The sequence below is a fragment of the Cibotium barometz genome, chromosome 53 (genome assembly GCF_041138505.1).
Source record: "Cibotium barometz isolate CiBa-2024 chromosome 53, ASM4113850v1, whole genome shotgun sequence".
NCBI classification, from domain to species: Eukaryota; Viridiplantae; Streptophyta; class Polypodiopsida; order Cyatheales; family Cibotiaceae; genus Cibotium; species Cibotium barometz.
In genome coordinates this window covers 33,786,590-33,800,520 of record NC_141098.1, presented here as the reverse complement: position 1 = coordinate 33,800,520, position 13,931 = coordinate 33,786,590, and the positions used below count along the sequence as shown (strand labels likewise).

Sequence of the window (13,931 nt, the reverse complement as noted above, 5' to 3'; positions counted from 1 at the left end):
CTAATGCATTTTATGAATATTTGAACAATTTCATTCTTGTGTTCTTAGACGATATCTTTGTTTACTCTAAAAAAAGAAAAGTCGAATATGAGACCAATCTTTAAAAAACTTGCAAAAGTTTAGAGCAAAAGCATCATATGCAAGAGGAGGTCAAAGCGTTCCTTCATAAAAGGACAAAATTGTCTATGTGGGAAGTGTGATTTCCAAACAGGGAAAACACATGGATTGAAAAATTAAGGCAATTCTCAAATGGCTTACCTCTCAATATTATGAGAAGCTTTCTAGAATTAGCCCATTATGAGATAAGACACCTAAGACACTTCTCTAAGATATGTCTTTGGTACCATGCTAGTTTGCGTGACGCCTTTATAACTTTGGGTCTCGCTTTGTTGTCTGTCTATGCTTCATCTTTATCAATCTACGGTTCATTGGTTTGGATGTGCATGTCTGTGTGGCAGTCTTCTTGCTTTCTATTTGTTTGTGTGGTGCTAGGTGTGCAATGTTGCTTTCTATCATTGTTGGGGTGTCGATGGGTGTGCCGTGTTACTTTTTGTTTGTTTGTGTCTGTGTGTGTTCCTTTGTGTCTATGTGTGTTTCTTTCTATGTGTTGGTATGTCTACTCCTAAGCATGCTAGGCATCCTCCTCTAGCCATTATCAAATGTTGTAGTGGCCTATGAGGATGTCACCAGAACTTCTACAAATCCAACTATTGCGATGCATGCTTTTCTGTGTATTCTTACTCCACTTGATGGAGAGCAGTTTGGGAATTTGCATCTATGAGCAAGTCTAGGTCATCAGCATCAACCCCAAGTGTCAAGAATACTCCTTTGAAGAAAAAAATCCTAAAAGTCTCTATCACCATCGATGTGGGCAATGGTGACATGGATCTTGTTTATTGGGAATCCTTGGAGCAATTCATCCATACCGAGTGCATTAGTGGGCGTTTTGCATTGGAAAAGGGTGGCACATTGAGTCATGTGCATTTTCAAATTGTTCTTCAGGTCATGGACCCCTCCTTGCTAATAAGTATTGGCAAGCTCATCAAGGAGTACATGGGTTGGGATGTGTCCAAAGTGGGATGGCAATGTCTAAGGGTCTTAGGCAAGTTCACTTGCACACTTATGAAGGCATGCGAGGAAATTGTATGAAGGATTTTCATAAACCCCACTTTATATTCTTTTGCGACAATGTGATTGCCGAAGAAATCACAAGGGGTTGCGAGAGTAATATGCACTTTATGGACAAGGTGATATAAAAAACAAAGTTTCTTCATCGCCTATCAACTTGTTTGATTGGACATATGTGTACATGGAAAATTACATACCAATAGGCTTGGTGCAACCCTTGACTCGACCTTGTTGTGCATCCTTCTTAGTGGGAAGTACTACCCCCCTCTCTGAATTAGATTATCTTGAAGATAGGCACTGGCATGGATAAGACAAAGGTTGCAGCTGTGGAAAGTCATGAGCATGCCGCATGCATAGATGGTGATAAAATCTTCTATTTTAAGAATGTTCCTTTTAGGTACTTCAAGGATGGTCGTGGTCTTGGTAGTGAAGAAGTAGAAGGCTAAGAAGAAAAAGAAGAAGAAAATAATGTGCTTAGTAGCAAAAGTAACCCAATCTCCTTGGATAGTGACGATGAAGAAGCTTCTTGCCTGACTACCCCAACAAATATTCTTCCATGAGGAAGAAAATCCACCTAGCAAAGCGTATTGTCGAGTCTCATAATTTTGTGGCTTTTATGTCTAGCCGAAAAGGTAAGGAGGTGGTTTTTATGTAAAATGTCTCAAAATATAAAGTTATTTGTCATTGGACCTCACTTTTTGGGCTTTGGTGTAAGCACATCTTTACTTAATATATAAGGTTTCCCATGTTGATCTCTTAAAAAACTATTTCTTTTAATCTTCCATTTTAGATAGTTTCTTTTAGTAATTCTAAATTTAATTTTTTAAATCTTTGGCAAAACTCTTAAAAAAAACTTTTATACTAATGTTTCAAACACAAAAAATTTTAGATTTTGTTATAATTTAAATAATTCTAAATGTGAAACTTTTTTAATAATGACATATAAACCTTAGCAATAAAGCCTTACACTTTATTCAAAGCTTAGACTTTATTTGAATAGGATGATCTCACAAAAAATAACTAATTGAAAAGAGTGAATAGGAGACCCTCACAAAAATATGCATTAACACCATCTTCGACAAAAATATTATCATTAGTGCTTCAATTGGCACATGATTCTTCATCACCATTGACATATTTGGTGATTGAAATTTATGATTCATGTGCTTTGGCAAGATGAGACTTTTGCTCCAAGATTACACGTTGGAAACACAAGCTCACAATTCTCCTCAGTCATGGAGGAGAGAAACATTTCTTTTAGTCCTTGTGAAAGAAAAAAATGCTTTTAATCCTCACCCCATTGTATTTTATAGGATTATTGTTTTTGCACATGTGGTTGAAAGGATCACATAGACCATTAGGCTGATGTGTGTAAGCATTGGAGGTATGGTGCAATTCCTTCTTAGTGCAACTATGCTATAGGGTATGTGAAGTAAAGGATCTAGGACTAGTAGACCAAGGGAGTGTTGAGAAATTGATCTTGTAATTCTTGTATAGATGGAGGGGGAGTGTATTTTCTTTGTATTTTTTGTATTTAGTTGCAACTCAAAGGCCACATTAGCTAAAGGTTATTTGTTACATTGATGAATGTAATGAATAAAAATGAAAAGGTGAATTTGATGACATAAGCAATGGTAAAGCTTCACATGGGAGGTGGGGACAATTGGTGAGAATGCATCTTAAAGATAAGTGATTCTTGGAAGTTATCTTCTTGTTGGAAGGTGGTAAAACATTTTTTTTTTGCATCTTGCCCATTCAAAGAGCCTAATGCAATACAATGTGTGAGAGATTTGATGTCGTGCAATGATTTAGTTTAGAGTCTCCTTATTGTCTTAAGTAAGACCTTGAATTAGCTTAAGTAAGTATTAATTATATTTCTTAATTAATCATGAGTGTGCATTCATAGTGTTTGAGCCTCCTTAGATCCAACTTTCATTGTTTTGAGCTAGGAAGACTATAATAAGGTAAATAAAATAATGCTAGAAATTAGCATAATAAGAACTGAGATCTATCTCGAAACTACATGAGAAGGTAGATTAGATAAAATAGAGAGGAAATCAAAAGTAGCATTAAGTTATATTTTCCTTTTATACAACTTCTTTTTTGGATTCCTAGGGGTAACATAGAGAGTTAGAATGTCGGTGTGAGGAGTGAGCGCATCGAGAATGGCAAAAACGAAAGAAACAATTAGATGCTATAAGATGTTCTTTAGACTGCAAATCTTTCAAAACTATAAAACCTACAACAACCAAGCATTGATCCAATGTTCTTTTTCTTATGAGGGGAGGTAAAGGAAAAGGAAAAATTTTGATAGGCTTTGTGGAATATCATAGAATCTATATCACCAAATTTCTAATGTAAACCTAGGAAAGTCATTTGTAAGATCCACATTGACTAGGCTAGGTATGGTTATGGGGAGTTTTTATAGTATAGCCATCCTTGCAAATGTGTACGTATTTGATAGGTGTTTTAATTATGATGAAAAATGTCCATCCTCATTGGTCAGATTCATAGATTGTCATCCTCTTTATAACTATTGCTACACCATGATAGGTTGTAAAAGCATTTTGTATGAAGGGGATGATTTGCTACATACTAAAAGAGTACACAAGTGTTTTTTTTCAAAATAAATACTTGCATTCATAAACACGTGTTATAAATTTTGCTTCCCTCATATTTTCCTCCTTATGTTGTGGTGGAGATAAAGATAGAGCCCCTTTAGGTGAAATGGGGTGTTTTTTTAAAAAATTCAAAGTTTTATATACCTATACATGGGAACAAATCAACACTGTAAAAGCAACAGCTTATGATAAAAGAGGTTGATAGGCAGGTGCTAAAAATAGAATACATTTATTCAAAGTTATTTATTTAAGAAAGAGAGAGATATTTTATATTTACAAAATGTTTGGCCTTGTAGAACCAACACAACAAAGGTTACAAGGCTACGTAGTCAAACTAACCACGCTTAACATCATCTTATTGCTCCATATTAGTGCTTATTGAACAAGATAGTTGGCCACAAACTCAATAAGCTCATACTCTAGTTTATTTTGCATTTTAGAAATGCAATTATGTAGTCCATTGCGCTATGTATTTACAATTTCCAAAGCCTGCATAACACAAATAAGCAACAGTCCAACAATAATTTATTATATTTGTGGGAAGTAGTGTCAATAAAATGAGAGTTCATGAGGTAGGCATAGATTGAGAATCACTACTATTTTTTAAAATTTTTGCTTAGTTGTTTTAGCCAAAGTAAGGGAAAAACCCAATGCATTGTTAAACAACCTTTAGGGGTATACAATGCTAAAGGATACTCTAATTATGTAAAGTGAACACCATAAAAAATAAACAAGATGGTATACTAAGGGAATGATAAAACAACAAATTTGATTACACATTCATTATGGGAGGCCATGCATTGTTTGTTAGATAGATTTTGAGATTATGCAACCATCACAAGGGCAATAAAATCAACAATTTTCAACTTACATAATATAAGACAAGTGAGGGTTCACCATAGGCTTACCTTTTGTATTAGGAGCTTGCTTATAGAGGGTATAGAGTAAAGGGGGTCTACCAAGTTAAGTATTTTAGAGAAGAGTGAAGAGAAGAGAGGGGGGACTTGGGGTGGGTGCTAACCTAAGAAGATGAGGGTATGGGGCTATCCACTTATCAATATACAAGAGAGAGGAAGGACTTGGGAGTTAACCTAAGAAGATTAGGGTATGGGCATATCCACTTATCAATATACATGAGAGAGGAAGGACTTGGGAGATAAAATAAGAAGATTAGGGTATGTGGCTATCCATTTATCAATATACAAGAGAGAAGGACTTGGGAGTTAACCTAAGAAGATTAGGGTATGGGGCTATCCACCCTATACTCTATACATGAGAGAGGAATGAGGAGGGAACTGAGGGCTTCACATGTGTGCATGTATTCTAAAATGGTGAAATACTTGATTTTTTTTGGTTAGTAGGAAGGTGGATTACTCCATCGGCTTACAACCAACCTCCGTCGCATGGAACCCGGGCTCCCATAATGGGACCCAACCGTTCTAGTCCGAAAGTAGAGAAATACTTGAATTTTTTTACTTGTATTGCGAGGAAGGAAAAGTATGTGTGTGTGTGTGTGTATATATATATATATATATATATATATATAGATAGAGAGAGAGAGGGGTCTTACTAGGGTCAGTGAAGACCACGAGGCCAGTGTTGTTGAAGTGGCAGTTCCACCAGTTGCGTCCATTTTTTTGGTAGTAGAGGTTCATGGCATAGGATGCATGCGCGATTGGGCTGTTGGGGAGATAACACGCTCCTCCTGGTAGAATGAGCCTGCAGTCCACCTCTCCTTCCCCACATGCATAGTCTATGTTCCCTCTTAGATACAAGTCCTCAGCAGCTGGCTTCCCCACACACCATACCTTTTGCCCCACGTTATCCATCCCCACTACCGCTTCTTCTTCTTGTGCCTCCTATCCATCATTCCCACACACACCATTGCAAAGAATTCAGCAAATTATTCTCAACAAATAAATGCAAAACAAAACAACTACAAACAAAATAAGTGTCAATTATGCAATCCTTCATATTAATCCTAATATTGATTTCCAAAGCTAAGGTAGCCAAGGTCTAAGACCCCTCTCTCTCTCTCTCTCTCTCTCTATATATATATATATATATATATATATATATATGTATGTATGTGTGTGTGTGAAGATAATAATATTATGAAGTCCTTATTGATGCAAATGTTGGGTGTGTATATACGTATGTATGTATGTGTGTGTGAAGATAATAATATTATGAAGTCCTTATTGATGCAAATGTTGGATGTATATATGTGTGTGTGGAGATAATAACATTATGAAGTCCTTATTGATGCAAATGTTGGGTGTGTATATATGTGTGTGTGTGCAGATAATAACATTATGAAGTCCTTATTGATGCAAATGCTGGGTGTATCTTCCATTCCTCTTCCATGGAGGGGCTCTCTAGGGGGTTTTGCCTCCCTTGCTTGATGATGTGAAAAGGTTCGTAGTTTAAAAGAAATCTTGCAAGTATATTTATCATGCTACTATTTGCATTGCTTCCTCAGTTGAAATCAAATTAGAGGTTCAATTATTAAAAAAAAAAGATCACTCACTTTCATTGTATGTCATGCGTAGTCCAATGCAAGTGATGAGGATGCACTTAACAAGTTAAAGAATGTGGAGCATGGTTTTCATAATCACTTGTAGCAATATGACATTTTTTTGAAAGAAGTGGGAGTCTATAAGTATATTTGTCATAGACACTAATGATAATGCTTTGACATTTGACAAATTTGATATCAATCTAGTCCACTAGGCACTTCAGTATTTATCATACAATGACAAGGGCATAATGCATTCATTGTACTTTCGATTATTTCTTTAAACTTTCAAAACTTGACCATCAAATTTCTAGCACACATGCATGATCTTCCCTTAGAGGTAACAATATATTAGTGTATCAACAGTGGAGCTATTCATACACAAGAGAAAAACGTGCATTTTTTGCCACACCAATGGCATAAAAACCCTCACATATGGCCCTATATTGGGTCCTAATGGCACGAAAATCCTCACATGTAGCCCCATGTTGGGCCCTTTTACATTATCCATTAGTACATTGGGGACGCCAGCCACCACCACCGATGGTACGAGCCCATGAACATCTTAACAAGTAAGGGCAAGAGGCCTTAACAAGTAAGGGCAAGAGGCCTTTACACCAATCTTATCAAAGGGGATTTAGAAATTAAGCAAGGTGAAATTTTATTAACACATGTTGTCACGTGTGACTCTCTCTAGTATCCCATTTCCTCTCTTCCTCCTCTAGTCACCTGGTAGTCGTGTATAAAGGGGCAAACTGTGCACAGGTGAAGACAGTACCACATCAACAATGCGTGGGTGCACATAGCCACAGGAGAGTAATGTATAAAGGGGCAAACTGTGCATGGGTGAGGGCACTACCGCATCAACAATGCACGGGTACAAATAGCCACGTGGTAGTAGTGTATAAAGGGGCAAACTATGCACGGGTACAAATAGCCACGTGGTAGTAGTGTATAAAGGGGCAAACTATGCACGGGTGAGGAAAGTGCTGCATCCGGGGATGGAAAACTAGCGGTGTAGGTAAAGCACAAGAATGCCAAAACTTCATTAAAAGTGAAAAGAGCCCATTAATAATTGAGACCACTTATTAGAGATTACTAGAAGTGGATTACCAAAGGCTCTACGTTTCTTGATGACACGTCCGCGTGAAAGGCAGGATAATTTGAGTAATAAAATCCTCGTGCTGCGAGCAACGGCAACATCGCGATTAGACTAAACAATCACGGTAAGAATGATTACGCCGTATAAGCCTACTAATAATGATGTGTTTATTATGCCCTGATGACTAATTATAATTAGGAGAACAAATCAATCACATTTAATAAGAGGATGAATAGAAGAGAGCCTGTCACCTGAGGCGCCATCAGCAATGAAAGCTAAGCAGATGGCACAAAGCCACATCATTGTTAAGTGGGTGGTTGCCATTGATCAAAGCCCCCCCCCAAAAAATACAAAGGAATGCTTAGAAATTGAGCAAGGTAAGAGCTCCCCCATGGTATGCCCCCCTTTATATCTTGGCTTGTCCAAGGAGTTTGCTTCCAAATCACTACTTCCTTACTTTAATTGCCTTCCAATTTTCTAATATCAACATATCCTACATAAATAACCTAAAGTTGTCCTTACAATCTACATCTACTTTTAATAGCATGTAATCATTATTAGCTCATTCATTTGCCTACATTCCATATCTGCTTTTAACAACATGTAATCCTTCTACTTTTAATCATTATTGGTTCATTAATTTGCTTACAATCCATATCTGCTTTTAATAGCATGTAATCCTTCTACTTTTAATAGCATATAATCATTATTAGCTCATTAATTTGCTTCCAACAAAGAGCTACCCACTTTCACAATTTCTCAGTGCTTAAATGTCGGCATCCATTTGTGTAAAGGTGGGTCTAGCAATATTCCTCAATAATTACAAATAGCACCAAATTCCCACAAAGGGTGTACCTAGAGAACTTTCCATGCATTTTTTTAACTATACTTTGCAAAATTCTCTTCCAATTTGCCATGTCAACCTTCATGGTGGGAGAACAACATGTTTTACATTTTTTAGATCTTTGTTAATTAAGGTCCAAAATATATAACGGCAAAGAACACCTTTCTTTCCTTGCTCTTGAGCATCTTCGTGTCTCTAAAAGTGTGCATTGATGAACACTTTTGTCCATTGTTGCTTGTAAAGCAACTATCTATCTTTAAATTTTGTAAACTTTCGTAATAGCTTCTCTCTACCCTCATAATGAAAGTTCACAAAGTCTACCTACATCTTAGTCTAAAAAGATAAATCATCTAATTTATTTGAATAGTAAAAGAAAAAGTGTGCTAAAGTTAACACGTCTTCTTTGTAATCATGAATGTAGTATTAAGTTACTTAGTGCAATTATGATCTTGAGTATTTTTTGAATCTCATATCATCTTAGAATGATAAAAATTATAGCTTTAAATGCATCACAATATTTCATTGTCTCATGGATATCCTTCCTCGATCATTAGATCATTATCCTCCTTCATTAGATCATTATCACATCATGCTTACTCCACATATTCTTCATACCAAACAAGGAAAAATCCCATGTTTAGGAGCACTTAAATTTCAATGCTTGAATATTGCCAAAGGGTGCAACAAGTAAATTGTTTTTTAAAAAAATTCAAGTCTTGGAGCCACAAAGAGGCATTGTGGCTTTTATCAAGGTCATCTAGGAAGAATAATTCTTCATTATTCACCCATTTTTTTAGTATGAGAAAGAAAAAAAAATCTACCTTAATGCAACATCTAAAAGTTATGCTTAGAACTATAAGCTTTATAATATTATGTCAAAACACAATAACAATTTAGACTCGAATTGGGCCCTTTCAAGATTTCTACACATTCTCTCTCTAAAATAATGGCCTCATGGTGAAATTTTTGTAAATCAACTCAAAAGTGAGCAGATTTTGGACATTTGGAATCTAGTCTTTGAGACCTTTCCAATGATATATAATAGGATGTGAAATTTTGCATATTCAAAAGTCTCCAAATTTTTTGACGATGTGGCACGTACTACTCTTCGAGAGCTTTCCAATGATATATAGCACGATGGGCAATTTTGCATATTCAAGAAGTCTCCAATTTTGCATATCAAAGAAGTCTCCAAATTTGGTGGATGGTGTGGCACGTACTACTCTTCAGACCTTTCCAATGATATATAGCATGATGGGCAATTTTGCATATTCAAGAAGTCTCCAAATTTGGTGATCAAAAATTTCACCATGAGCCCATTTTTGTAGAGAGAGAATGTGTAGAAATCCTTAAAGGGCCCAATTTGAGTTCAAATTTTTCCTAATGTTGCATATTTTAGTACTTTCATATTTAAAATTATAGATCTATCTATGGACTAAAATGGGTGATGTGGGTTTTACTACCTTGTGTGCATATGTGTATGATACACAACTCTAAGCATGTGTAGCTACTAGTGCTCATGAGATTGACTCTCTTCCATAGATAATTACATACATCTACCACTTCTATGCATGAGAATACAAGGAAAAGAAAGTGAGTGCTCTAGAATATGAAATAGAGTCTATAAAAACTAAAGAGTCCATGTTAGTATAAAAAGAGAACTAAAAAAGTTAAAAGAAAGGGACTTATTTTTAGTAAGGTGAATATGTGCTAAAATCATGTTATTTCTAGGAGTGAGAATAAGTGAAACCAAGCATTTATTGCTTATTGTTATAGCCTAACATTGAGATTTTGGGAGAATCTTACTATGACGATGGTACTTATGTGACTTGGAGTTGTTTGGGAGATAGTATTATACACTACCTTGACCTCGAATTGTGTACTTCAGTGTAATCTGTATAGGCTAATAAGAGATACCATACCCCCCCCCCCCCCCCCCGGCGACAAAATTGTGATTTGTGGGGAGGATCTGAGTTTATATGTGAAGTCTGAGTATATGACTAGACTTGTAATAAAACTTCATATATATAAAGATTTTTCCTATTTGCAAATTACTTTTCATCTTGTTTTCAAATTGTCTTCTTGTGGAAATGTTTAATTAACTAGAGAAAAATTATAGAATCGCCTAGTGAAAATTGCCATTTCACCACATGACTATGAAGTTGTGAGCGTTGCATTTTTGTACATGGCAAGTGATGACAAGGAAAGAATGATTGCTCATTATCTTAAGTTTAAAAAGTATTCTTTTGGCCCAACCATATCATGAGCTTTATATGTGGCCACATCATTGGATGAATGATGAAGAGAAGTTTGTTATAGAAATCAATTTAGATTTCCTTTCATTTTATGGTTTAAATCTATGCTTAGCCATGATCATGGAGAAGCTTGGGTTAGTTCGAGAATATAGAATTAACGATCGAAGCCAGTATTCCCTAGATGAATATATGTCTAGAATGACTCACCTTAGTTTATATCTTCCATGGAGAAAGTTTGTAATTGTAGAGCAACCCATATGCTTTAGTATATATTTGAATCCCAGAGCTAAGCTTTAAACTAATGTGATAATTTTCAAAGTAATAGAAATATCTTTTACAAAGAGATATTTTTTTGAAATATGAGAGAGCTTGTCCTTTCTTAGTTAATGAAAAAATCACTTCAATTTTCAGGAAAGGAATCATACTTCATTTTATAATTAAAGAAGTGTTGGACAATTACGTAAAAGCAAAATTGTATAAGTATGAGAAGGCTCTTGATAAAGGTAGCAACAATAAGTATGAGAAGGCTCTTGATAAAGGCAAGAAAAAGATCAGGTGCAACTATTGTAAGGCAACTGATCATGTCATTAAGAATTGCCCTAAGCTAAAGGCTAAAGAGGCAAAGAAGAAAGAGTCAAATGCAGCCACAATAGCGGATGCTTCTACAAATGCAGATTTTGCAAATGTTGTGCAGGATACAGAATGGGCGTTTAGCGTGTATTGCCAGTATGACCCATCTGTACATGATGCATGTTTGGCAGTTTCTGTTGACTCTGATGTATGGTATTTTGACAGTGGTGCTACAAAGCACATTACCTCGCATCGTGATATGTTCACTTGTCTTGAGGCTGTCCCTAATGGGAATACTGTCACATATGCCAATAATCCTTCTTACCCAGTGAAGGGCATTGGTAAAATTATGCTTACTGCTCTGCAAATGGCAGCGCTTTCACACTTTCAGATGCTTTGTATGTGCCAGGGATAAAGAAGAATCTATTGTCTGTCTCTGCGCTTGCTAGACTTGGACTTGTAGTCAAATTTGTGGATGACAGATGTACTGTTCATGATTTGACTTCTGGTGATACGATTATTGTATCTGGCACCTTGTTTCGTGGGCTGTATAGGATCAATTCTTATGACAAGCATGTGGAAGTTTTAGCAAATGCAATTTTTGGATGAAAAGGCAGTTTCAGATGCAAAACTATGGCATGCTCGTTTTGGTCATCTGAACTTTGCTAGTTTGCTGCTTTTACAGAAATTTGATATGGTTGCTTCATTGCCCCCTCTTGAGGCACCATTGAAACATGTTTGTGAAGGCTGTATTTTGGACAAAATGCAGCGTTCTGCATTTCCAAAGGATGGTTCTGTGCAGGCCACTCGCAAATTGCAACTTGTACATAGTGATGTATGTGGGTCTATGCAAACTCCATCATTTGGTAAACACTTGTACTTCGTGACTTTCATTGATGATTACTCAAGGCATGCATGGGTATATCCACTGAAGGCAAAGTCTGAAGTGCTTGTGCTTCAAACAGTTTATGCTTATGGTGAAAATGTATCCAATTGTACTGTGGGCACCCTCCGTTTTGATCGAGGGGGGGAGTACATGTCTAAAGAGTTTGATGCATTTCTGGCTAGTCGTGGGATAAAACACCAATGTACAGTGCTGTATACCCCTCAGCAAAATGGTGTTGTTGAGAGGAAAAACAGGTCACTTATGGAGATGGCACGATGCGTTTTGGCTTGAGGCTATCATGTGTGCTGCATATGTACTCAACAGGTGTCCCACTAAGGCCTTGCAGTCTATTACTCCATACGAAGCTTGGCATGGCAGGAAGCCTTCTATTGGTCACTTGCGTGTCTTTGGTTGCTTGGCCTATGCTTTAGTGCGTGTGCAACAACGCACAAAATTGGATGATAAGGCCGTCAAATGCATTTTTGTTGGTTACAGTGCTGAGAGCAAGGGTTACAGATTGTATCATCCGCAGTCAAAGCGTATCTTGATTAGTCGAGATGATGTTTTTGTGGAAGATGCTGTGCAGCCTTTGTTATCATGTACCACGGGATGTATTTGATATGTTGTTGCCTCTATTTACAGGTGGGAATTCAAATGTAAGTCCTAATGAGGCAAATACTCAGCATGCAGATTTCAAACAACATCATAGATCCGCCTACTTCTGATGCAGATTTACAGGATGTAATTCATGAGGATAGGGCTGAAAATGAGCAGACTAGAGGTATGCCTAAATGGCTGGTGCAAACCTTGCGTGATAGTAAAATTGATGCACCTATATCTAGTCATACTCGTTCAGGTTTTCAGCATGCCTCTTATGCATCAGATTGTTATGCTTTGGCTGTGTCTAGTATGTGTGAAGAGGAAGAACCTCTTTCATTTATGAGGCACAAAAATCAAAAAATTGGTTGGCTGCAATGCAAAGTGAATATGATGCTATAATGAAGAATGGTACATGGTCTTTGTGTGATTTGCCTATTGGTAAAAAGGCCATTGGATGTAAGTGGGTTTTTAAGTTGAAACAAAAGCCAGATGGCAGTGTTGATCGCTATAAAGCTAGACTTGTTGCAAAGGGTTATGCTCAAGAAAAGGGCATTGATTTTGATGAGACCTTTGCTCCCACTTGTCGTATGACTACCATTCGTAGCATTTGTGCATTGGCAGCTCATAATGGTTGGAATGTACATTAGTTGGACATAAAGACTGCGTTCTTGAATGGACATTTGCATGAGGAGGTGTATGTATCGCAGCCTCGTGGTTTTGTTCAAAGAGGGCAGGAAAACAAAGTGTGCAGGTTAAAAAAGGCTTTATATGGTTTAAAGCAAGCTCCACGAGCTTGGTATGAAAAGATACATGCATATTTGACTGCACATGGTTTTCAGAATAGTCCAACGGAAAGCACTTTGTATGCTAAACGTGTGGATGATGTACATCTAATCATTGCTCTCTATGTCGATGACATGCTGCTCACAGGACCAAATGAGAGTCATATTGCTAATTTTAAGGCTGATTTGAATGCCTCTTTTGAGATGTCAGATTTGGGGCATTTGCATCATTATTTGGGGATACAGTTTAAGCAGTGTGATGGAGGTATTGCTTTGTGTCAGACAAAGTATATTGAGACATTGTTGCGGAGATTTGGCCTTGAAGACTGCAAGCCTATTGCTACACTCCAATGGAGACAGGTTTGAAGTTGAGTCTTCATGATGCTGGAGATCACTTTGATGCCACACTCTATCAGACAGCTATTGGTTGCCTCATTTATGTATGCATTACGAGGCCGGACATCCAGTTTGCAGTCTCACAGGTGAGCAGGTTTATGCATAGCCCAGGGTCTCAGCATTGGAAGGTAGTTAAATGCAATTTTTGCTACTTGAGTGGCACCATACATCTTGGGTTGTTTTATCCCAAGGGGGGATCGTTGCCGCCAGATTTGCATGCTTTTTTGGA

General features: G+C 37.0%; 1 protein-coding gene across 1 annotated transcript; it reads right to left on the bottom strand.

Moving 5' to 3' along the window:
* Positions 1-3,991: 3,991 nt before the first annotated feature.
* LOC147608544 (major pollen allergen Ole e 10-like) lies at positions 3,992-7,778 on the bottom strand. Its single transcript, XM_086789142.1, has 4 exons — positions 7,621-7,778; positions 7,381-7,451; positions 5,320-5,608; positions 3,992-4,238 (listed from the first exon to the last, which is right to left on the bottom strand). The coding sequence occupies exons 1-4, from the start codon at positions 7,691-7,693 to the stop codon at positions 4,198-4,200; spliced, it is 474 nt and encodes a 157-aa protein (XP_086645268.1). The 5' UTR covers positions 7,694-7,778; the 3' UTR covers positions 3,992-4,197.
* Positions 7,779-13,931: the final 6,153 nt, after the last annotated feature.